Source organism: Saccopteryx leptura, chromosome 2, assembly GCF_036850995.1.
Source record: "Saccopteryx leptura isolate mSacLep1 chromosome 2, mSacLep1_pri_phased_curated, whole genome shotgun sequence".
Lineage (NCBI taxonomy): Eukaryota > Metazoa > Chordata > Mammalia > Chiroptera > Emballonuridae > Saccopteryx > Saccopteryx leptura.
The window spans coordinates 251007801-251031331 of NC_089504.1; the positions used below are offsets into that span (position 1 = coordinate 251007801).

Sequence of the window (23531 nt, forward strand, 5' to 3'; positions counted from 1 at the left end):
CTGTCCGGAAGAAGCTACACCAATGGCCAATAAGCACGTGAGAGGATGCTCATGAGTCATTAGGGAAATGAAAATCAAAACTAAAGTGACAAACCACTCACACCCACTAGGATGGCTATTAAAAAAAGAAAAGCAGGTCCTGGCTGGTTGGCTCAGTGGTAGACTGTCGGCCCGGCGTGTGGATGTCCCAGGTTCAATTGCCAGCCAGGGCACACAGGAGAAGCGCCCATCTGCTTTTCCACCTTTCCCCCTCTCCTTTCTCTGTTTCTCTCTTCCCCTCCTGAAGCCAAAGCTCCATTGGAGCAAAGTTGGCCCAGGTGCTGAGGATGGCTCCATGGCCTCAGCCTCTAGAATGGCTCTGGTTGCAACGGAGCAACGCCCCAGATGGGCAGAGCATCACCCCCTCCCTAGTGGGCTTGCCACATGGATATCAGTCGGGAGCATGCGGGAGTCTGTCCCTGCCTCCTTTCTTCTCACTTCAGAAAAATACACACACAAAAAGAAAAAGAAAGAGAAGAAAAAGAAAAGCAGGCCCTAGCCAAGTGCCTCTGTTGGTTAGATCAACGTCCTGTTACACCAAGGTTGTGGGTTCAATCCCCAGTCAGGGCACATATTAGAATCAACCAATGAATGCCTAGATAAGTGGGACAACAAATGCATATTTCTCTCTCTCTCTCTCTCTCTCTCTCTCAAATCAATCAATAAATAAAATTTATCATTAAAAAAATGATATATATGTGTAGGTACTGTATACACTCTCCCCTTGCAGGACTTTTTCTTTATTATTTATTTTTTGTTGAATTTAGTGCAGTGACATTGATTAACCAAATTATATAGGTTTCAGGTGTACTATTGTATAACAAACACATCATCGGTACATTGTGTTGTGTGTTCACCACTCCAACTCAAGTCTCCTTCCACCATCATTTATCCTGATAGGGTCTCCAACCTGATTTGGACTGGGACTCCGACCCCTTTACCATCGCCTACCTTCCCCCATCCCCTTAAGCTCTGGTAATCGCCATACTGTTGCCTGTCTGCGATTGACTTTCTAAATGACAAAACAGTTAAGTAGCCCAGCTCACCTTTGTGCACTTTGCTTTCACTTAATGATAAACTTCAAAGTACTTCCCATCTGAGCACATATTTATCTAACTCTGCGCGTGAGAATCCGCCGTGTGTCATTCCGCAGAAAGGATGCACCGTGATTTTAGCTAACGTTACCTCTTTGATGGACTTGTGGGCTATTTCCTAGGTTTGGGCGCAATTTGGCCAACAGTTTGTTACTATATAAACACAATTTTCAATGCATAACCTCTAACGCAGCTGTTCTCTCCCTAAGAACGTATCCTACCCAAGTCTCCAGCGCAGGGATATACATGCGTGTCCCAGGTATTGCGGTTCTAAATGTGCATCCCAACCCTTAAGCGTCGCAGGGTCTAACTCCCCATTTCTACAGGGATGGGCCAGCTACTGGCCCGGCCCTAACCGACTGAGTCTGCCCCACCAGCCTCCCTCCCCTTTCTGACAAGGCCACGCCTCCTCAAGACCCCGCCCGGTTCTGACTTGTCCCCTTAGACTCCGCCCCCTCTGACCAGGCCACGCCCTCGCCAAGGCCCGCCCCGTCCGATCAAGCCCCGCCCCTCCAGACTCGTGCCACCAGGCCCCGCCCCGTCAAACAGACCACTCCCCTAAGCCCCACCCCCCCCCTCCGCGCGCGCCCCGCACGCAGTGCGCGTGCGCGTGCGTCTCAGGCTCTGGGGCCCTGCGGCCGCGACTCTTTTGTTTCCCCGCCGGGGCCAGAGCCAGAGTCAGAGACCCAGTCGGAACCGGGTCGGAGACCGAATCAGGACCGGGTCGAAGAAAAGTGGGATCTGGATCAGCGGCCGGGCTGGGAGGGGGCCTGGCCTGCCCGATGGCGCGCGCCCCCAGCCCCCTGCCCCCGGCCCGCGCCGCCGCCTGAGCCCGGCCTGCCCGCCCGGCCCGCCCGGCCCGCGCCATGGAGCCCGGCCGCGGCGGCCTGGAGACCGTGGGCAAGTTCGAGTTCTCGCGCAAGGACCTGATCGGGCACGGCGCCTTCGCAGTGGTCTTCAAGGGGCGCCACCGGGAGGTGAGGGCGGCGGGTCCCAGACCCCGGGGACCTCTCACCTGGGTTCCCCCTCCCTCACGCCCCGGGGGGGATCTTCAATGCCTGGGCTCGCCCCATGTGCTTCCCTGGACTCGGGGCGGCCTTTGAGGGGTCCCCGGTTTGCGGCTTGCTTCTGACAAACATCCCGCTGGGTTCACAGAAGCACGACCTGGAGGTCGCGGTCAAGTGCATTAACAAGAAGAATCTCGCCAAGTCCCAGACGCTGCTGGGGAAGGAGATCAAGATTCTCAAGGTGAGTGGGCACGGGGTCGCAGGAGAGGACAGGCTGGTGGGTGAGTGAGCTGTCTGCTCACAGGAAACTTGGATTTCTGTCCTAGGAACTGAAACATGAAAACATCGTGGCTTTGTACGACTTCCAGGTAAGCTGGTTCTGTCGGGCTGTGTTCATGGTCCTGGTGGGCAGGGAGTGCGTTCAGCCTTAGGCCCCAGTGGCTTGGATGCCAGGCCAGCCGGGCACTGGAGACCCTGGTCGGTGGTGGTGGCTCTAGGCCAGCGGCTTATGTTGGAGGAAGAAGCTGGGTCACCCCATCTGGATTAACAGGGAACTGGGGAACCCGGAGACCCTGTCATCAGCCCGGCTTCCTCTGGGCGTGCTGGGATAGTGCCCACCTTACCATTCCCAGGCTGCCTGACCGTGGAAGGGCTGCCAGGGCCACAGGATCACTATTCCTCTGGCCCAGTAAGGCCTGGCTCTCAGGTCTGACCTGGTGGCCGGGACCAGGGAGTCGCATCACCAGCCCAGGCCCCGGGTAATAATCCTGCCGGCCTGGCCCACCTGTCTGGGCAGGCCTATTGTTTGTTGACAGTGCTCCAGGGCCTGGCATTGGCCAGTCTCTCCCTGCGTCAGACTGGGGGAAGGGAGGGGCCACAGGAGATTCCTTCTTGCCCGCAGTTGGGGCCAGACACCCAGGGCTAGAGGGAGATGGTTGCCTGTTTGCTGAGGCCACCTCAGACCTAGCTGTCCCAGAAGGCAGCAGTCAGGTTCCCCCACTCCCTCCAGGGCCTGGCATTGGAGGCCAGCCTCAGCTGGGGTTCGGGACCCTAGACGTTAGCTTGGGGACTTGGGAACCTGAGGCTGCGATCTCCTGGCCAAAGTGCTGACTAATGGTTTTGAAACCTGTTTACTGAGGCCACGGGACCAGCCCCTGGCTGAGGGGAAGTTCCCAGCCTGGCTGTCTGTGTTTTGGTGGCCTCCTCCCTCCTCCTCTGTTCTCTCCTCCCCCCTTCAGAGCTGGGCTGTGGCCTTGGGGGCTGTGGCATGGTGTGAGGTGACATGGTGAGGACTCAGGTCTAGGGGGTACCTGGCCCCTTTCCTCCTCCTCTTCTGTCTCCTCCCCCTTGCCTGTCCTCCTCTTCCCTCCTTCTTTCCCCCTTCCCCTTCCCCAGTCCCGCTGGGCCACACACCTGGTTGTGGGCAGTGCCACTTCCTCCAGGGTTGGCAACCCTGCAGCTTCCCCCACAGGAAGTGCTTAGAGGCCAGCGTGGCCTCTCCCCTCAGCTGAGGCTTGGTGTTTGCCCCCTTGGGGTGTGAGGCGGTTCCCTGAGTCCTTAGACTCCTGTCTGGGACCCAGGAAAAGAAACCATCTCTTAAAAATAGGTAGAAAGTGATTTGACTCTTAAAAAAAAAAAAAGAAAAGAAAAAGAAACAGTATAAAAGGGGACATGGAAAAAGGTAACTCCTGTCCCTGTCCCGATGGAGCCCCATCTCGCCCCCAGAAGGGCCATATCCACATTGGCTGTTTCTGGGTCTCTGCAGGGCAGCATGGAGACCGCAGACAATCACATGCCCCCTTCCCCACCATGCCTCGACCTCTGTTCTGCACCATTCTAATCCATATGGGATGAACTACCCCTATATTCTTTCTGTGAGTTTAATACATTTAACCAGTAAGCCCAGTGGTTCAGAGCCCAGACCTACCTATAGTTCCAGTACTGGCTCTGCCGTGTAAACTAGCTGTGTATCATTGGGCAACTGTCTTAATCCCTCTGCCTCTATCTCTTCCTCTAAGACAGAGACTGTGGAGTTGTTGGGTTGAAACTGGGTACAGTAGATACTGCGTGAGTGTTCACTGTCATTGTGGTTGTGGCTGCAGCTTTGTGGTGGTCTGTCACCCCTTATCCCATCGCTGACCTTGCGAAGCCCCTCGCCGATGGGACATCAGGTGATTCTGACCATCCCTGCACGCCTCTTTGCTGCGTGTGCCCCCCACAGGGTGGATTCCTAGAAGTAGAACCCCTGGGTAAGAGGGATGTGCACTTTTAGTTTGGGACAGTTGCCATATTGTGCTCCGTAGAGGCCAGACCCTGGACCCGCAGCAGCACTGCCTGTGGGAGGGCCTGTCCCCCCCCTCCCCCGCCAGCTCAGTGATGGACATTCATCTTGGCCCATCTGAGAGATGGAGAAGGGCATCTCTTACAACTCGGTCTTCATTTCTTGTGAGTGAGTCTCAGCATGTCCCCCATGCGTGTGAATGTTAGGGCAACTGCCTGCTCTCCATTCTTTTTTTTTTTTTTTTCATGAGGCTGGATGGTACCATACTTAATGTCATAGGCCCTAAACCACACTGCCTTTCTCCGCCTTTTACTTACCTACGTGACCTGGGGCAAGTTACTCAGCCCCTTGTTGCCTCAGTGTCAGGTGTGACATGGTAGACACCTGCCTTGTGGGGTGTTTGTGATGACAATTTGAGTCCATATGTTAAGTGTTTACATCTATGTTCACTACATATTGTTGACCTTGTAGGGGCTCTTTATACATTAAGGAAAGCCCTTTCATTATAGATGGCAAACACCGCCCTCCCCCAATCCCAATCCCAATCCCGGCAGGTTGTTTTTTTGTCTGTGGAGGTTGCTTTGTTCTGCTGGCCTGTGGAATAGGAACATTTGTCAGGATGATGTGAGTTGCCCGGAGGTGGGCCCCCTGCACTCAGTTCTCAGACCCCAAGACCTGTGAGGAGGTAGCCGGAGCCGGCTCGCTGGCTTTCTGTTGAGGGTGGAGGGGTGGTTTCACCCCGTGTGTGTGCGCGATGTCTGGATGTGCTCTTGCCCAAGGAGAGAAGCCATCGCAGGAACTGGGATATGGCTGTGCAGCCAGGACCAGCCCTGCTCATTATGCCCTGGAAAGAGGGGCTATACCTGTGGGCCTGGCCAGTAGTGACTCCTCCCGCTCCTAAGGCCAGCACACCATCCAGCTGGTTCCTACAGCTGTATGTGACTCATTCATTCATCCCCACCGGGTGCTTGTGGGTTACGGTCAGTGGAGACCGTGGTCAAGAGGAGTATCCTGCCTTCCTTTGGGGCCTTCAGGACAATGCCAGCCCTTGGCCTTGCTCTTTCCAGACCCCTGGCTCCTGATGATGGGACACTGTGGCTCAGGCAGGCGTTAGGGGGGCGGGATGCCAGCAGCACTGAAGCCCATGGTACCGGTTTCCAAGTCAGGGGCCTGTGAGTGGGCCCAGTGTCCTGGCAGTTCTGGAAATTGCCTCCAAAGTTGTGTTATTGTTTTGGCTATTTCTTTTAACTTAAAGTTTTAAATTATAATACGTGCCGGACAGGGCCAAAAGCAGATTACAAAATGCTTAGTGAAGGGGATGCTGTGTCCGTCTTGCTGAGGTAAGAACTAGAACTTGGTTAGCCCCCCAGAAGTCTGGCTGCTTTCCTCCCTGCTAGAGACCCCGGCCCTACCCTTTGTGGATACTTGTCCCCCATTCAGCCACCATGCCGGCATCCTGGATGCCCACGGTGTGTTCCTCTCAGCGTTGCACAGGGGAGCTGTGTGCTGGGCGTACCTGGGACAGAGCTACTGTGAGCGTTTGCAACAAATCTACTGTGTTGCTTGGGTTCGGGGGTCTTGCAAAAATGTGTAGGCTCTTATGTTATTTGAGGGATCGCACCAGCTCTGGCCTCCTGTGAACGTGGTGGTGCCTGCCTTTTCCAAGTCGGGCTGGCCCAGGGGTGGGGGAGAAGTGCTGGAGAGGGCAGGCCGGGCTGCCAGCCCCCAAGAGCCACTGGCACTCAGGCAGCTGAAGGAGGCTTCCTGGAGGCAGGCAGGGGCCCTAACCCCTCGGAGTGGGCCAGTGTCTCTTCCCTCAGGGAGCTGTCACGAGAGCCCAGCCAGGGGCAGGAACAGCTTCGTCCCTGCCAGCCTGTGGCCTTTGCCACCTTCTGGAGCCAAGATAGCCAGCTGCGAAGAGTTAACTAGGTCAGCACCTGCCGCCCACCGGGCCAGCCCCGGGTCACCAGACAGTGGGCTCACCAAGGGAGGACCTGGGATCCTATTAAGCAAAGCACCTTAACGCCCGGGCTGGGTAGCCTCCTACGTGCCCAACGCCCAAACCGGCCCTGCCCCCCAGGCCCCATGAAGTGGAAGGGCTTCATTTCATTCCTTTAAAGGCTTTGCTTCTTTGGCCCTCCCTTGGGGGGTGCACAGAGGAGTCAGGACTCCAGGTGCCAGCGCAGCTCTGCGACACCTGCCCCTTGCCAGCTGAGTGCCAAGGGCAGCATCACATGCCCTTTCTCTGCCCACTTTCTCCCCTAAACAGGCTAGGAGGTTGTGCTGCCCTGTGCTAGGGTCGAAGGGTGTGAGGGGAATGACCACGGCACTGAGGGTGAGGCCAGGATGTTCGCAGGGTCTGATGGGACCCTTCCTTGGCCACCTGTGTGGTCACCAATAATAATGTGACGAGAACTAGCCACCTGAAGACGAGAGTATCTGCTTCTTCCAGAAAGTGAACCCTCTCTGGGACCCCAGCAGTCATTAGGAGCTACAGGAAGAAGTCCTGGTTCTTCCAAGTGTCTGGACTGAGTCCCAAGGTGCTGGCTTGGTGCTTGGTGCCCAGTCAGTCCTTACTCGGTCTCCAGTGTAGCTTGTGAAAACCAAATTTAGCACCAGCGGGGTAGGCGGAGGTGGAACCCGAGGTCTGGCCAGGATTTGGGTGGGCAGCGGGCTGGGCAGAGCAGGTCAGCTGTGGCCAGAGCAGGTCAGGTGTGGCCAACAAGGCCATGCTGACCTCTCCCTCCATGCCAAGGGGGACCAGAGAGCTGCTTCCCTGGGGAGGGGTGAAGGACACCAGCCAAGCAGTACAGTGACTGCACGGGCACGAAGCCTCCCTGCTGGAGCACCCGGCCAGCCAGGAGACGCTGCAGCCTCGTGGCTGGGCTTCACGTTCTCCTAGTCCCTAGCTTGGCATGGGTTTGGGGGTGGTGTGTGTGGGAGAGGTGAGGACACACTGCAGCTGGCCTGGGTGAGTGTCCTCATCTCATCTGCGAAGTGGCCTGGGCTCGTGGGCTGATGGAGTTAGCACACACAACCCTCCGAGGGCCCAGGTCACAGACTGAGACTCAGCCCCAGCCAGGAGGGACCTGTCTGAAGTTGTCCTCCCTCCCAGGGCAGTGGGTCTCCTGGGTCTCCCCAGGCCTGAAGGCTGTGCTCTTGCCTCTGACCCGCCTCATTCTTGAGGTCCTGCTGGGCTCAGAGAGGGGGATGCGCAGGTCTCTACTGAGTGACCCCGGGCTGAGGGACAGAGATCAGACGGAGGACAGGAGCTTGGACCCTCCACAGCCCCATGTGGCCAAGAACCTCTGACTTCCTGCTCACTGAGGGATTGAGTAGCCCTAGGGAGGCTTCCGGATGGTCTACTGGGGGTGACAAATGGTGACCTCTGGAGGGAGGGGGAGGGCCTAGGGCAGAATGAGTTCTAGGAGCAGTGAGCCAGTAGACCTGTGGGGCAGGGCCATGGGAGCTTGCCCTGGCTGAAGTATGGGATGAGGGTGGGCCCGTATGGGGAGCCAACTCTTGTCACTCTGCCACAGGGTCCTCCTTTCTGGGGGAGGTTGTCCTGGGTTCTTGGGGTGGCCCTGGAGGCAGTGAGGTGTGCACCTCCCAGCCAGCAGCCCTTGGGTGGTGTGGGATGTCCCTGGCAGTCCTAGTGGATGACTCCTTTCTCCCACTAGGGGTACTCAGTGGGGGTAGAAGCTGTGATTCTCTACGTCTTGCCTGCCTGTCTTTGTCACTTTGTCCCCGCCCGTTCTGGCTTGGTGGGTTAGTTTGGGGCTTTCCTAGAGAGCCAACTGTCAGGAAGACAGGCAAGAGCTGGAGGTCTGGGCCCAGCTGCTGTTCTGCCCTCCAGCTGTGTGACCCAGGGCCAGGGGCTCAGCCTCACTGGGCCTCGCAGGACAAATGTGTTCGCAGTGTCCCCAGGAGCTCAGTGGGGAGGAGTACATTTGGGAGCTCTGGGACCATGCTCAGCATCTCACTGGAGGTGGTCACGGTCAAAGTGATGGCTGGCGAGGGAGCAGGTGGCCTGGGTGTTTCAGTCTCTGGGTTATTTTTGGGTCCTTATCTCCGGCACCTCCCTGTGCCCTCTGCTGGGTCCTCGGCCAGAGAGCTTCCCCTGCCTCCCGCCATCACCATCCTCTCCATCCTGGTCCCTCTGTCTCCCCCTTACCTCCCCTGCGCCCTGCTCCTATGCCTGGGCCCGCCCTAGCTTTCATGTGATGGGGTGACATGGGTTGCTTCTGTACCTGACCCCGTGTTATCTGGGTCCCTCAGCTGGCCTGGAGGGCTGGGCTTTCAGCTGCAGGGCCGGGCAGGCTGGGCTGATGCCTGCCCGTGTGGATGAAGCACACCCCCTCCAAGGCTTATGCATCCCTGCTGGGACGCGCCCCAAGTGAGGGGCCTGGAAATGCCAGGAGAGGCGTGCTGACACAGGCCTGCCTGTCCCCGGGTGCTAGGCCCCAAGGGGTTTTAGTGTCAGCCTCACACCTGGGGTGCACAGCCACATCTCTGCCTGCTCCTGAGGCGTCTTCGCTCTGGACACAGCACTGCTCTGTTGTGGAGCACTGGGGTCTTGGGTGGGTGGGGGGTAACACTTAACATTCCCACAATCACTAGGGGCTCTGTGTCCCTGCGCCTCACCCACTGGGTATGTGCGTGAGGCCAGGCCCCGACCCCCTGGGGCAGGGCCTGAGCAGGGGTCCTTTGTCCTGCCGGGTAGGGAGCAGGGGCATCCCTGGGATCTGAGCAGGGGGTGGACAGTGGTGGCCCACTGCTGGGTGTCAGGCCTCCCTGGAAGGCTGCTGAGAAATGTCCCTTCTGTGGCTCCCACCTTCATTCCTCCCAAGGACCCGATGGGTCCAGGATGCTTTGGGGCCCGTGCACAGGCTCCCTTCGCTGAGGGGCTGGAAGCCAGCACCGCCTGTGGAGATGGGGATGGGCTTGGTGCTGGGGCGCGGAGGGGGTGCCTCCTGGTTCCCAGGCCCAGCAGTTCTGGTGCTGGCGAGCCCCCTCTGTTAGGGAGATCCACCTGGGAACGAGTTGGGGGCTGTCAACAGGAGAGCAGAGGCTCATACTCCGTCTGCCTGTCTGACATGGCTTATCAGGCCTCGGTTTACTCCTTTGTGACCTGGAGAAGGTTGCCTCAGGGAGGAAGTGCCCTGCAATCTGGGACAGCTCTCGGGTGGCACAGGACCTCGTGAGGCTGGCCTGGGCTCTGACTTCTCTGTCTCATGGGGCAGACTGAGTTGAGGATGCTGATGGCACCTTGACGCTGTGAGTGGCAGAGGGCCAAGCCAGACACTGGCCTATCAGTGCCCGCCTATAATTCTATTAGCATCTTTGATTCTGAAGCCTGGAACCAAGCCTGAGGGTCAAGGCCCTCAAACACCCTGGCCATGTCCCTTCTCAGGGGCCTGGGTCTCCCACTGAGTGGGCCCGCTCTGCCAAGACTTGCATATCACTCAGAACGGAAATTGAGCCCCGATCAAATCTCGGGGCCCGGTCTGTCCCTGACCTTGACAGAGACCTGGGCAACTGAGGGAGGTGGAATACACATCCCCCTCTGACACCTCTCCTGGGACCTTGGCCCATTCTCCAGGCTTGACAGATAGGTGTTCTGACTGGCTGCCACTCCTGTCACTCAAGTGAATGATCTCAAAACCAAAACACCAAAGCCCACTTGGCTCTCAGACATCCTCTCTCCCTGCCACTGACCAACTGGCTAAGCCCTGGTATGCGGGCCCCAGGGCAGCTGGTGTCCACACTCCCTGGCCGCGCCTGCCTATAGCCCAGGTGGTGTGTTCAGGGTTCCCAATGCCCAGGCCATGCAGGGCTGAGACAGGCTCTCCAGGGGGCGCTTCCCTCACCTCACTGCCTCTTCTGTGTCCTGCAGGAAATGGCCAATTCCGTCTACCTGGTCATGGAGGTGAGTCCCTGTAGGCCTGGCTATAAGGACCCCTTGTCACCTGGGGCAGGGCAGGCTACACTGTTCGTGTCATGTGTCTGAGGGCTTAGAGCCACCATGCCAGGCACCCCAGTAGTCTTGGTAGGTGACTGAGGAGTGGGGAGTGCCCCTGTTGAAGCTTTTCTGCAAGCATGGGTTGCAAAGGACACCTGCTCCAGGGAGGAGCGGCGGCAGCTGGTGCAGATGTAGCATGGTGGGGAGACCTGGGCTGCGCTGGAGGGTGTGCCCGGCTGCTGACCAGGGATGTCGGTCTTTTGCAGTACTGTAACGGCGGGGACCTGGCTGACTACCTGCACAGTGAGTGGCATACTATAGCCGGTGGGCGGCACACCCAGGCGCACCCTGACCCAGCCTAAATGGTGGCCGCTGGTCTTCCCGTCCCTCTGGTGTTTGCCAGGGAAGAATGAAGGGGTCAGGAACCATCAGGGAGGGCCCCGCAGGGCAGACTTGGTGTAGAGATGCTCCGCCAGGATGCGGTGCCCTCCAGGTGGCTCCTGGGCCTGCAGGGTCCCTAGGGTACCTGGCTGGCTGCTCTGCCTGTCCACCTGTCATTTTGTTCAGTCTCTTCTCCTTGAGGGCCAGGCCCCAGGGCTCATTGCAAAGCCACAGGCTGTGGGCCCACCCTAAGGAGATGCTGAGAGGTGCCCTAAGCAGAGGTAGGAGCCAGACAGCAACAGGGGGCTGCTGGGTGGGGTGTGATGCTGATCGGGCCAGAGCTAGGCGGGTGGCATGTGGGGAGAGCCCAGGGCAACTGCAGGCTGGACAGGAGCACGTACCTGCAGTGTGAGTGATGGGGGCCCACAGCCCTCGGGAGCTTTTGGCAGGGAGCGAGTCCCCCCACAGGGAGGGTTTGTGAGGTCCCTGTATCCCCACAGCCATGCGGACGCTGAGCGAGGACACCATCCGGCTCTTCCTGCAGCAGATCGCTGGCGCCATGCGGCTGCTGCACAGCAAGGGCATCATCCACCGCGACCTGAAGCCCCAGAACATCCTGCTGTCCAACCCCGGCGGGCGCCGTGCCAACCCCAACAACATCCGTGTCAAGATCGGTGAGGCCGGGGCCCATGAGGCCCGCAGGCATGGGGAGGCTGGGGGCCGCAGCTGCCCTGCTCACATGTCTGTCCTCGCCTGCAGCTGACTTCGGCTTCGCTCGGTACCTGCAGAGCAACATGATGGCGGCCACGCTCTGCGGCTCCCCCATGTACATGGTAGGTGGGCACCCGCCCTCCCCCCTGCCCTGCTGCCCTCCCAGTGGCCTCACTCAGTAGTCGGTCAGTGTGGCTGTCCCCTTGTTTCCCACCATGTCTGTGGTGATTGGTTGGCACCTGGCTGGTGTCTGTCCTGATTGGCTGGTATCAGACTTGGTCAGTGCACACTCTGTGTCCACTCTTGCTGTGGCGCTGACCCGTGTTGCTGTCTGTCACCTTGCAGGCCCCCGAGGTCATCATGTCCCAACACTACGATGGGAAGGCGGATCTGTGGAGCATCGGCACAATCGTATACCAGTGCCTGACGGGGAAGGCGCCCTTCCAGGTGGGCAGGGGCTGGCGGGTGGACTGGGTTGCACCCTCCTTCACCAGCCCTCTATTCCAGGGTGCATCTGTGTGTCTGTGTCCATCCGAACCAAGTTAATGGTTTCCCTCCTGCCCATTTCAGTGCCAGTGTGACCCACTAAGTGGTGTCAGGACCCCAAGCTCTGGGGTGTGCCCCACATTTGGGAAGCCCAGCTCTGAGGTGGGACTGTGCCCCATAGGCCTGCGTGTCCTGTAGCAACTGCATGGACCAGCCGGTGGCTCTCGGCTGCATGGTCAGCTCACCCTGCAGTCTGCATTTTCTCTGCAGGGGGCGCAGAAGGCTGTTCCCACTGGCATGACAGCCGAGGAGGCTGGGTGCTGTCCTGGTCTCGGCTGCACCCAGTCCTGTAAGGGTGTCTGCTGGCACTCGGCAGTGTAGTGAGGGGACAGGTGATGAAAGGTATATCCTCACGGGACACACTGCCAACCAGAAGGCTGAGCTTTTCATGGGTGGGGGCATGGGTCGCTTCTGAATTTCAAGGAGCAAACAACCAGTCACACCAGGTGCCTGGTGTCCCAGGCCCAGCTGCTGCTTCAGACGGCATGGCCACGTGGCTGCCCTGTGCTCCCCACACTCCTCCTCCTGACGGGGGCAGGGCAGGCCTGTCCTTGGACATGTGCACGGGCACTTGGTCCTGGCCGAGTGACCTCAGGGAGCAGAGCAGCTGCCCAGTGCCACCATGTTCCTTAGACCAGCATCCCCTCCCCACCAGGCCAGCAGCCCCCAGGACCTCCGCCTCTTCTACGAGAAGAACAAGACCCTGGTGCCCACGTAAGTCCCCTCCCCTGGCTGCGGCCCTTACCCCTGCAGAGCCCCGCTCCCAGCCAGGCTGACCTGTCTGTCCTCTGGCCCCCAGCATCCCTCGGGAGACCTCAGCCCCGCTGAGGCAGCTGCTGTTGGCCCTGCTGCAGCGCAACCACAAGGACCGCATGGACTTTGGTGAGCTCGCCCAGTGGCCCTGGCTGCGGGGGAGGCTGTGCTGGGAAACCACACCAGGCGGGTGGGCCTGGGCCAGACGTGAGGAGCTCCCGCTGGGGCTGACTGTGCACCTGGTGTGATGCCGGCCCGCACAGGTGCCAGGGCCCCCTGGGGTTCAGGGTTGGGGGTCTGTCACTGCGGGAATCCTGGGGTTGGAGTCCTAAGGCTTGCTCACTGCCCTCTCCTGTAGATGAGTTTTTCCGCCACCCTTTCCTGGATGCCAGCGCCTCCGTGAAGAAGTGTAAGTCTCCCGGGGGTCCTCTGCATGTGGCATGTTTGGGGGGTGGGAGCTGCCCCTCTCTTCGGTCCCTGGGTTCCTCTGTGCTGGCGGCAGCTGTCCACAGCAGGGGTGAAGTCGGCAGGACAAGCAGAGGACCTGACTGCCTGTCCCCGCAGCCCCACCCGTGCCCGTGCCCTCGTACCCGAGCTCCGGCTCGGGCAGCAGCTCCAGCAGCAGCTCCACCTCGCACCTGGCCTCCCCGCCGGTGAGTGCTCGGGCAGGGCGGCGGCAGTGCTGTGTGGCTATCCCTGTGGAGTCCTGGCCTGGCCTGGGTGTGGCAGCTCAGAGATGAGAGGGGGGGTGCGGCCATGGGGGGAGAGCGGGCTGAGCCCCCCTCAGCACCCAGGCCTGGGCCAGGTCTCAGTGGGCTCCCCTCTGACCCAGTCCCTGGGGGAGATGCAGCAGCTGCAGAAGACGCTGACCTCCCCAGCCGACGCCGCGGGCTTCCTGCAGGGCTCCCGGGACTCAGGTGGCAGCAGCAAGGACTCGTCCTGTGACACCGATGACTTTGTCATGGTTCCAGCCCAGTTTCCAGGTCTGAGGGCTGCCATGTGTGTGGTCGGGGTTGGCGTGGCCGACATGTCAGAGGGACCCTGTGTGTGTGTGGTTGCAGACCTCTCCACCTGTGGGCCCCTGGAGGGCTCCTGTGAGCTACCCCTCCAGGTCAGCTTGGCTGCAGGGTCAAAGGCAAGTCTTGCCAGTGGTCAGTGGGTGGTCAGTAGACCAAGCCCACTCTCCACATGCCCTGCCCTCTGTACCCACACCCTGTCTGTTTCTCCTCCTTGGCGCCTCTTGCCTTCCCATTCTCATAATGAAATTCTCTCCAGAGTGAGCACCTGCTCAGACCTCTGGGATGGGAAGGCCTGTCCTGGGGTCCTCAGAGCCTCTCACAGCTCTGGGTGCTGGCACTCCTGGACCTGGGGTGGGTTGGAGTGGGTTCTGGATGTCCCCCAGGAGCAGCGATGACTCCGACTGAGCGCATCAGCTCCACTTGTGTGGGGTGGAAAGGCCCTGTGGCCAGCCTCAGGCAGTGTAAGGAGTGCAGTGGGAAGACAGGATAGCTGTGGGGTCCGTGGTCTTGCAGGAGGAATTGGGCTCAGCCTGGGAGCTGTGGGGTGCCTGGCCTGGACTTGGCTGAAGGCTGGGAGAAGATAGGGACCTCAGCATCCCCCCAACGAGCACTGACGTTCAGGCAGGCGAGGGGAGTTCCCATAGAAGTGACAGAAGAAGGACATGAGAGTGCTGGGCCCAGCATGGTGCCTAGGCCCCTCCTTCACAGGAAGAGGCACCCTGGTTTCACAAAGCCCTGCCGCTGCCCCCAGCTGTGTCTGGAATTGTGTGTGGGGCTGTCAGGGCGTCATGCTGGATAAGGTACCTAGGAGGGCAGAGTGGACACTCATCCTGATTCAAGAGATGCCTGGGCCCAACCTTGCCTGTCTCTTGTCCTCAGGTGACCTGGTGGCTGAAGCGGCCGGTGGAAAGCCCCCACCGGACAGCCTGATGTGCAGCGGGTAAGCTCACCCCACTGCCTCACTAGGGAGGGGGGGAGGGGCTCTCACAGGTGGTTCCTTGGCCCCATCTGGGGTCAGGCGATGCAGGGAGGGTCAAGTCAGCTCTGCCTAAGCAGGAGGGGGCCAGGGTCAGTGCGAATGTTGGCTGCCTATCTGCTCTGTCTCTTCCAGGAGCTCACTGGTGGCTTCAGCTGGCCTGGAGAGCCATGGCCGGACACCATCTCCATCCCCACCCTGCAGCAGCTCCCCCAGCCCCTCAGGGTAAGGAGTCCAGGACTAGCAAAGGGCCCCCCAGCCCTCGTGGGCCATCCAGCAGAAGGGACTGTGGTGAGAGAACACAGTCCTGGGGGTGGGTGGCTGTGGGGACCACTGGGACCGGTGCCACCAGCACTCCTAGGCCTATAGACCGGAAGGCACCGGCTCCCAGGGCTGGCAGGAGCTGGGCAGGCCTTGATGTTCTCTGTCCCTCCTGTGGTGTGTCTCATGGCTGGTCCTAACCAGAAACCACCTGCACACACAGTGGCAGGGGTGGACCTCAAGCAGTCCCTGTGTCCACATGGGGCAGTGTTGGGTGTGTACAAGAGGTCTGGGTATGGGGTTCAGCCCACTTCCCGTCTCCGGTGACCCCCCCCCCATCTGTCTACCTCACAGCCGGACTGGCCCGTTCTCCAGTAGCAGGTGCGGTGCATCTGTTCCCATCCCCGTGCCCACGCAGGTGCACAACTACCAGCGCATCGAGCAGAATCTGCAGTCGCCCACGCAGTACCAGACCCCACGGTGCGTGCAGGGCCCAGGGCCAGGCGTGGACTGCAGTGAGCACCCCACTGCTGCCCCTTGAGAGGTGCCATGCCAGCCACATGCACAGCTGTGCAAGCAGCTCACAGCACAGCTCAGACGGCATCTGGGTTCACGACAGCTGCCTGGTAGATGTCAATAAAGTATCTCAGTGTACAACCAATATCGATTGTGGCAAGTTACAACATATAGCAGTCAGGAGAGGAGGAGAGGACACCTTTTCTGTAATTCACAAAGGCCTCTGGGCTGATGTTCATCCTGGTGACACCTCGACCCTGGGCCTAAGGGTGCCCTGGGGACACAGTGGGGCTCCTCGCATCCTAGTTGTCCTCCATCTAGGAGGCTGAGGGGGATGAGCCATCTGGCAGGGCTGTGGCCTCACTCCCAGGCTCCTGTTTTTGTCCCCAGGTCCTCTGCTATCCGCAGGTCGGGCAGCACTAGCCCCCTGGGCTTTGCACGGGCCAGTCCATCACCCCCATCCCATGCTGAGCACGGAATCGCCCTGGCCAGGAAGCTCTCCCTGGGTGGGGGCCGGCCCTACACACCATCTCCACAGGGTGAGTCCATGCACCACTGGTGGTGCAGCCTCTACACGGGTGGGACTGGGCGTCTGCCCGGCGGCATGAAGCCGGGACATGTCACCTCCACCTGGTGCTGACAAACAACCTCTTTTCTCCTAGTCGGAACCATCCCTGAGCGGCTGGGCTGGAGCGGGGTGCCCTCCCCCCAAGGAGCTGAGATGCGGGGTGGCAGGTCCACTCGTCCAGGTAGGTGCAGCACCAGCCCCCTGGGCGTGGGTGTGGATCTGGGGAGGGGTGAGGACCCAGCTGCCGCCCCACGCTTGGGGTGGGGCTCTCCTTGTTCTCAAGGCCTTGGTCCTTACAAGTAGAAGGAGGGTAGGAAGTCAGGCCAGTTCCAGTGTCCCTATGCCTCCCTTCTGTGCTCCGTGACCTTCAGCAGGTGTCTCAGCTTCTCTGTACCTGTTTCCTCAGGTGGCTGAGAGGGTCAAAAGCAGAATGAACAGACTTGGTGCCCCCATACACGCACCTGGGGGCAGCGTGTGGGCTGCTAGCCTGCACAGCCCCCTCTGTGCTGTGACCCAGTTTGCCCTGTCCCATCCCAGGTTCCTCTGCGCCTGAGCACTCTCCTCGTGCTGCTGGGCTGGGCTGCCGCCTGCACAGCGCCCCCAACCTATCTGACCTGCACATCGTCCGCCCCAAGCTGCCGAAGCCCCCCACGGACCCTTTGGGGGCTGTGTTCGGCCACCCGCAGGCCAGCCCCCCACAGTCATCCCATGGACTGCAGTCCTGCCGACCCCTGCGTGGCTCACCCAAACTGCCCGACTTCCTGCAGCGGAACCCCTTGCCCCCCATCCTGGGCTCCCCCACCAAGGTAATAGGTCCCCAGAGTTCTGGACAGTAAGCAAGATGTCCCCTCCTCACCCCCCTCCTGCTTCCACAAGATGGGGGGCCCTGAAATCCAGAGGCAGTGCATTCGGTGCACTGCCCCCAAAGCCAAAGCACCTGTGTGGCCCTTAGCAGAGGATGCCCCAGCCCTGGTCCAACGGTCCATAGCCCCAGAAAGCCCAGGCTGCCTCCACAGGAAAACTACGTATTCCATCCCCGGATTCAGTTTTCCTGTCTGTGAAGTTGGAACAGAACCTGCAGCCACCCTGCGGTGTTGTATTTGTGCACACCAACCCGTGCACGTGCGGTCTCCTCCAGCAGGGTGGTGTTGGCCATAAAGAAGGGGTTGTAGCTTTGCGCACTGGCAGCCTCCTAGCCAGTGAGGCTCATCCAGGGCACCAGTTCCCGATACCTTGCCACAACGACTTGAAATGTAGTCGGCATTGGCAATTCTTGGCAGTCCTTATGGAGACAATAAAAATAAGTAAATAAGTAAATAAATAAAGACACGGTTGTGGAGGTTGGGGCTCTGGACTGGGGCTCTAGAGACTCAGGCCAGGGCTGTGGACCTGGTGGGGTGTTCACAGCAGTGTGGCGGAGGCCCCGGTTAGGGGGCTGTTCTCAGCACCCCACTTGCCCCTCCTAGGCTGTGCCCGTGTTCGACTTCCCCAAGACCCCCAGCTCCCAGAACCTGCTGACCCTCCTGGCCCGGCAGGGTGTGGTCATGACACCACCACGGAACCGCACGCTGCCTGACCTTTCGGAGGCAGGTCCTTTCCAGGGGCAGCAGCTGGGCCCTGGCCTGCGGCCCCCAGAGGACACCAAGGGCCCCTTCGGCAGGTGTGTGGGAGGGGCCCCCACCACCGCCCCCATGTTGCCCCTTCTGAGCCTTCCTCTGCTTATCTGAGGGGTGCTGACAGCTGCCCCCAGGGATGGCAGGAAGACTGAACAGCGGGTACACATGCAGCTCTGTGTGCCTGGCAGGCAGTGAGCAGTTATGGGGGTGGGCCTGCCTGTGGGGGGCTGGTGCCCAGCCTCCGGACCCCCAGGTTGGCTCATCACGCCCCTCACCTCTCCCTGCAGGTCCCTCAGCACTGGCCGCCTCACTGACCTGCTCCTCAAGGCTGCATTTGGGACACAGGCCCCAGACTCGGGCAGCTCTGACAGCCTGCACGAGAAGCCCATGGAGATCGGTGCGTGGGCGCCCCGGTGGGTCAGGCGTGGCGTGGGGGGGGGGTCTCAGAGGCCTGGTGCCGGACCCTGAGCAGCGCCTCCTCGCCTTCTCACAGCGCCCTCTGCTGGCTTCGGAGGGAGCCTGCAGCCTGGTGCCCGCACCGGGGGAGCCAGCAGCCCCTCCCCCGTGGTGTTCACTGTGGGCTCACCCCCCAGCGGGGCCACGCCGCCCCAGGGCCCCCGCAGTAGGATGTTCTCAGGTGAGGACCATCACAACGGGGTCGGGAGTCCTGGGCTTGGGGCCTCCCTGGGCCCTGTGCAGGCGCTCAGTGCCCCAGGATGGCAGGTGGGGCTGGAGGGGCATGGCCTCCACTATGGGCTTCACTCAAGGGGAGAAAGGAGCGTAAACGGAGGCCCAGCCATTCCAGAGAAGGTGGTACCAGGGCTAGGGTCACAGGGTCACGTACGGGGCGGAGGGGCTCACAGGGAGGTGGGAGCTGGTCCTAAATGGGGGCCTCTCCTCACAGTGGGCTCCTCGAGCTCCCTCAGCTCTGCTGGCTCTGCCTCCGCCCGCCACCTGGTATCTGGGGCCTGCAGCGAGGCCGCCCCTGAGGTCCTGGCTCCTGGCCACTGCTGTGGCTTCGCTGACACTGTTGCCGCCAACCTGGAGGGGGCTGTTACCTTTGAGGCCCCTGACCTCCCCGAGGAGACGCTCATGGAGGTGAGGGGAATTGGGGTCTAAGGCTGTCGCATGTGTGTCCTGGCAGGGTCTGGGTGACGGGCGTGGGCTCCGAGCTGGAGGGAAGGGGTTGGAGCAGAGGCCTGGCTCCCCTGAGCACGTGCTCCGGTCCCCGCAGCAAGAGCACACGGAGATCCTGCACGGCCTGCGCTTCACCCTCGTCTTTGTCCAACACGTCTTGGAAATTGCCGCCCTGAAGGGCAGTGCCAGCGAGGCGGCCGGGGGCCCCGAGTACCAGCTGCAGGAGAGCATGGTGGCCGACCAGATCAGCCTGCTAAGCCGCGAGTGGGGGTGGGTGTGCCTGGTGGGCCAGCGGGGCGGCGGCCTGGGGTGTGGGGACCCTCAGCCGCCTGACGCTCCTGCTGCCTCCAGCTTTGCAGAACAGCTGGTGCTTTACCTGAAGGTGGCCGAGCTACTGTCCTCGGGCCTGCAGACCGCCATCGACCAGATCCGGGCCGGCAAGCTCTGCCTGTCATCCACCGTGAAGCAGGGTGAGTGGATCCCGAGGCGCTCCTGGGAGGGTGAAAGTCAGGGACAGGGTTAGGTACCGCAGGTGACCATGGGGAGAGCCACTGTAAGCAGCCAGCCTGGCAGTAGAGGGAGGAGGGCAGTGTGCGTCTTGGAGCGTGGCGAGGGGCCAGGCTGACGGCTGCCCTGCCGTAGTGGTACGGAAGCTGAACGAGCTGTACAAGGCCAGCGTGCTGTACTGCCAAGGCCTGAGCCTGCGGCTGCAGCGCTTCTTTCTGGACAAGCAGCGGCTCCTGGACCGCATCCAGAGCGTCACTGCCGAGAAGCTCATCTTCAGCCACGCCGTGCACATGGTACGCAGGACCCCAGGCTGGGGGCAGGGCCACCACTTGGCTGGGTTTCCAGAGGCGGCTCCTGGGCTGGGAAGAGGCCCCACACTGACAAACGACCTGTGGGCCCCCAGGCCCAGCCACAACCTCCCCGAGACTCAGTCTCCCCAGCTGGTTGTGAAGCCTCTTAGCAGAGACTGGTGCCGGCACCCAGCGTGGAGACCCTGCTCACTTGGTGCGGGGCGGCCAAGGCTTCAGAGTCCTTTTGTCCAAAGAGAGCTGCCCAGAGACAGTGCTCGTTTCTAGGACTATCGACTTACGTACTTAAAACACACACTGAACAGATGTTCTAGAAGAGTCTACCTTCTCCCCAGGGGTGACCCCTGACCACGCTGGGGGTGGGGTAGCTGCTGGTCCGACCTCTTAGCCCCTGGCTGCCCACTGTCACATGAGTATCTGCTTAGACACCCCCATGATGTCTGGCTGAGCAGGTGCAGTCAGCCGCCCTGGACGAGATGTTCCACCGCCGGGAGGACTGTGTCCAGCGCTACCACAAGGCCCTGCTGCTCATGGAAGGACTGCAGCAGCTTCTCACGGACCAGGCGGACGTGGAAAACATCGCCAAGTGTGAGTGCTGGCTCACCTGGGGGGTTGGGCGGGGCAGGGCCGCGCTCACGCTCACGGGCCCTCCTTCCCACAGGCAAGCTGTGCATTGAGCGGAGACTGTCGGCCCTGCTCACCGGGCCCTGCTGACCAGCATCTGTGCCTGACCTCCTGGAAGCCTGCCTGCCGTCCCCAGAGGCTGGACCTTCTCCACAGATTACATGGTTGGGCTGCGAGGGACAAGCCTGCAACCTGGGTCCTGCTCCCTGGTGCTGGGGAAGGCCAATGTCCGCACCCTGTGTTCAGAGCCAAGTCTCCGGCTACGACTATTTCCCAGGCCCTGGCTGGCGCTTGGCTACAGGGCACTGGAGGGCCCGCATAGAACCTCAACCCAGGCCAGTCCCCCGGCTGCCTCCAGGGCAGGTAGGGACGTGTGGGCATCCCCCTGCCACACCCAGTGAAGCTCTGCTGAAGACAAGCAGGGCCTCACTCAAGCCAAAGCCTCCAGACCTGCCCGGGGCCCACCCAGGAAACGGCGCGGGCCCCTGGCCCCTCTCCTTCCCCGAGACCACCACCCAGCTTTGTGAATCACCGAGCACTTTATGCAGGTGGACTGGCACCGGGACTGCCCGCCCAGCCCTGGCTGCTGTACTAGAGGCGTGTGTACATACCATATACATATATACATATATAAATAGCCCCGCTGTGCCAGCTGCCCAACCCTTGGGGAGACACAGCATCTTATTTAAATGTTCTCTTAGGGACACACAGTATGACGCACCGAGCTTTCTAAACCCAGAGCAGATGTGGCAGTCTTTCACACTTTACTTATGTCTTATTTTCTTATTTTTCTGCACTTCTTTTTTTGTCTGTTTGTTTAAAGAACAAAACTCATAGGTGTTTGAAACATTGTTTTAGAAGAGTTGGGGGACATGGCAGGCAGGTGCACCTGCTTGGCTGACTGTCCTGCCATCCTGCCCTGTTAGGACAGCGGGACCCCTGCCTCAAGAGACAATGGGCAGGTGGGAGGAGGGGTGTTTTGTGCGAAATCCTCTCCATCCAGCTTTCCCAGTAGATTTTGATGTGAAATCCCTCCTCCCCTCCTCCTCCCTCTTCCCCACCCCCTGCAAGGTCCTGGCCTCTGTCAGAGGGGTCAGGGAGACCCACCTTCAGGCTCCAGAGGGCTTCCCAGGTCTGCCTAGCTCTGCCCAGCCGCCTCGAGTGTATCCCCAGGAGGGCAGAAGGAGTCCAGGCAAGTCCAGGCACTGGGCCAGGGGTGTCAAGTCTACACTACAGACCCAAACAGAGACCCATGCGTGTTTCTTTGTGATACTTGAATATTGCCCTGGGCTTGGACTTGGAAGAAGCCCTGTGACTTTTATTTTCTCATCACCAGTGATTTCATTTTTTTCCTTGCTGCAACGGATGTGTTCCTATTTATTGCTTAATGGTCGGCTGGTTCCACAGGAGGGGCCTTCTTCCCTGTCCCTCAGTGGCACAGAGTGTCCTGGGTGCCTCCCAGTATGTGCCACCAGCCGGTCCTGCTCTCTGTGAGACGGCATACTCAACTCTCAATCTACTTCAAAAAAAAGAATTTTGTGTGTTACCCACCCCCCCTCCCCCCATTGTGTTCAATTGTGTAATATCAATTTAAGGAAATAAACCTTGGGGAATTGTTGAGTTGGTGTCCCTGAGGACTGTTTTGTCACTGTCTCGGGCCCAGCACCTGCTTTCTCATCCCTGTCTACCCCATGTCCTGCAGCGGCACTTGGATGGCCCTACACACAGGCTGGGCTCAGCTTGAGGAGCGGACCCCAGGGCAGGGGCTGAGGATTTGTGGTCGGGTCCCAGTAGATCCTGCTCACTTGGGCTCCGGGGGACACCTGCCTCTCTGTTCCCTGGGGGTTCACCTCGGAGGGGAATGCAGGTCATGTGGTGACTCCTTGTACGACTTATGAGGAGCCAGCGCCATACTTCACACAGCAGCCATGCCCTTCCCGTCCTCACCTGACTGACTTCTCCACATCCTCACCAGCACTGGTCTTCCTCTGATTCTTGACCTTGGGCGTCTTTCTGTGGGCTTATTGGCCATTTCGAGTTCTTTTTCGGAGAAATGTCCACTCGAGGATGTTTTGGCCTCTTTGGAATTGGGGGTCACCCCTTTCTAATCCTGAGTTGTAGGATTTGCATTTGTTCAACTATATACTGTTTTTGTGCGTTGGAAATGATTCATTAGATTGCCAAAAAGGGCTAACCGCAATATGAAACGAAAGTTCATGGAGAGGTAGCAGTGGAGGAAGTGAAGGTGGGGCCCTGCAAAGCCTGGTCACAGGGGCCTTCTCTGGGCTGGCTTCCTCCAAGGCCACACTCGTCTCCAGACAGGAAGGGCTGGGCTGGCAGGACGGAGGCCCATGCTGCCCTGTCCGCTCTGTGGGACTCCTAATCCGTTTAGTAACAAAGAACTGCCCAAAGGGGATGGAGACAATCATGACATCTTGCTGTTGCTAAATTAACCTTATTTTTACAGAAAAGCTGCATAGAAAGTACAGTTCCCATATAATCTGTCCTCTCCGCTCCTCCATTCCCCCTACTATTGACACCTTGCATTGCTGGGGTACATTTGCTCATCTGGTTTGAGCAAAATCGATGAGCCTGCATTAACCATTGCAATCACCTAGTGTCCATAGTGTACATTTTTCTGGGTTTGGACAAATGTATAATGGTGTGTATCTGTCTTTACAGTGTTATACAGATGGGATTCAATGCCATAAAATTCCTCTGTGCCCTGCCTGTTCATTACCCACCCTGATCTCTGATCTTTTACTATTTCCATAGTTGTTTGTTTGACAGACAGAGGGAGAGATAGAGACAGACAGGAAGGGACAGAGATGAGAAGCATCAGTTCTTCATTGTGGCTCCTTAGTTGTTCATTGATTGCTTTTTTGTATGTGCCTTGACCAGGGGGGCTACAGCAGACTGAGTGGCCCCTTGCTCAAGCTGGGACTTTGGCCTCAAGCTGGTGAGCCTTGCTGAAACCAAACGAGCCTGCACTCAAACTGCTGGTGACTTCGAGTTTCGAACTTAGGTCCTTTGCATCCCAGTCCGACGCTCTATTCACTGTACCATTGCCTGGTCAGGCCTATTTCCATAGTTTTTGTCTTTTCCAGAAGGTCATATAGTTGGAATTATACAGTATATAGCCTTTTCAGATTAGTGTCTTTCACTGAGCAAGTAATAATATTCTCTGTGTCTCTTCAAGACTTGATAGCCCCCCCTTTTAAATGA

General features: G+C 59.5%; 1 protein-coding gene across 3 annotated transcripts; it reads left to right on the forward strand.

Moving 5' to 3' along the window:
• Positions 1-1731: 1731 nt before the first annotated feature.
• On the forward strand, positions 1732-21926 carry ULK1 (unc-51 like autophagy activating kinase 1). Of its 3 annotated transcripts, XM_066371220.1 has the most exons (29): positions 2066-2110; positions 2289-2381; positions 2467-2508; positions 4444-4585; positions 10318-10350; positions 10650-10686; positions 11265-11438; positions 11524-11597; positions 11821-11922; positions 12677-12735; positions 12821-12903; positions 13133-13183; positions 13339-13427; positions 13607-13757; positions 14673-14733; positions 14905-14994; positions 15385-15510; positions 15937-16085; positions 16209-16295; positions 16652-16920; positions 17581-17774; positions 18018-18127; positions 18224-18367; positions 18635-18828; positions 18965-19137; positions 19219-19337; positions 19510-19667; positions 20135-20270; positions 20344-21926. In XM_066371220.1, exons 3-29 carry the CDS (start codon positions 2477-2479, stop codon positions 20394-20396), a joined length of 3090 nt encoding a protein of 1029 aa, XP_066227317.1. In that variant the 5' UTR covers positions 2066-2110; positions 2289-2381; positions 2467-2476; the 3' UTR covers positions 20397-21926. The 3 variants fall into 3 exon arrangements, with proteins under 3 accessions (XP_066227315.1, XP_066227316.1, XP_066227317.1); XM_066371218.1 differs by lacking the exon at positions 4444-4585 and having other exon boundaries at positions 1732-2110; XM_066371219.1 differs by lacking the exon at positions 4444-4585 and having other exon boundaries at positions 1732-2110; positions 13676-13757.
• Positions 21927-23531: the final 1605 nt, after the last annotated feature.

Excerpts from the sequence above, each read along its gene's own strand:
- ULK1 (XM_066371218.1), top strand. The coding sequence starts at position 2,000 with ATGGAGCCCGGCCGCGGCGGCCTGGAGACCGTGGGCAAGTTCGAGTTC. Across the intron at positions 16,296-16,651 it reads TGGCAGGTCCACTCGTCCAG|GTTCCTCTGCGCCTGAGCAC; the intron begins GTAGGTGCAGCA and ends GTCCCATCCCAG. Across the intron at positions 20,271-20,343 it reads CGTGGAAAACATCGCCAAGT|GCAAGCTGTGCATTGAGCGG; the intron begins GTGAGTGCTGGC and ends TCCTTCCCACAG.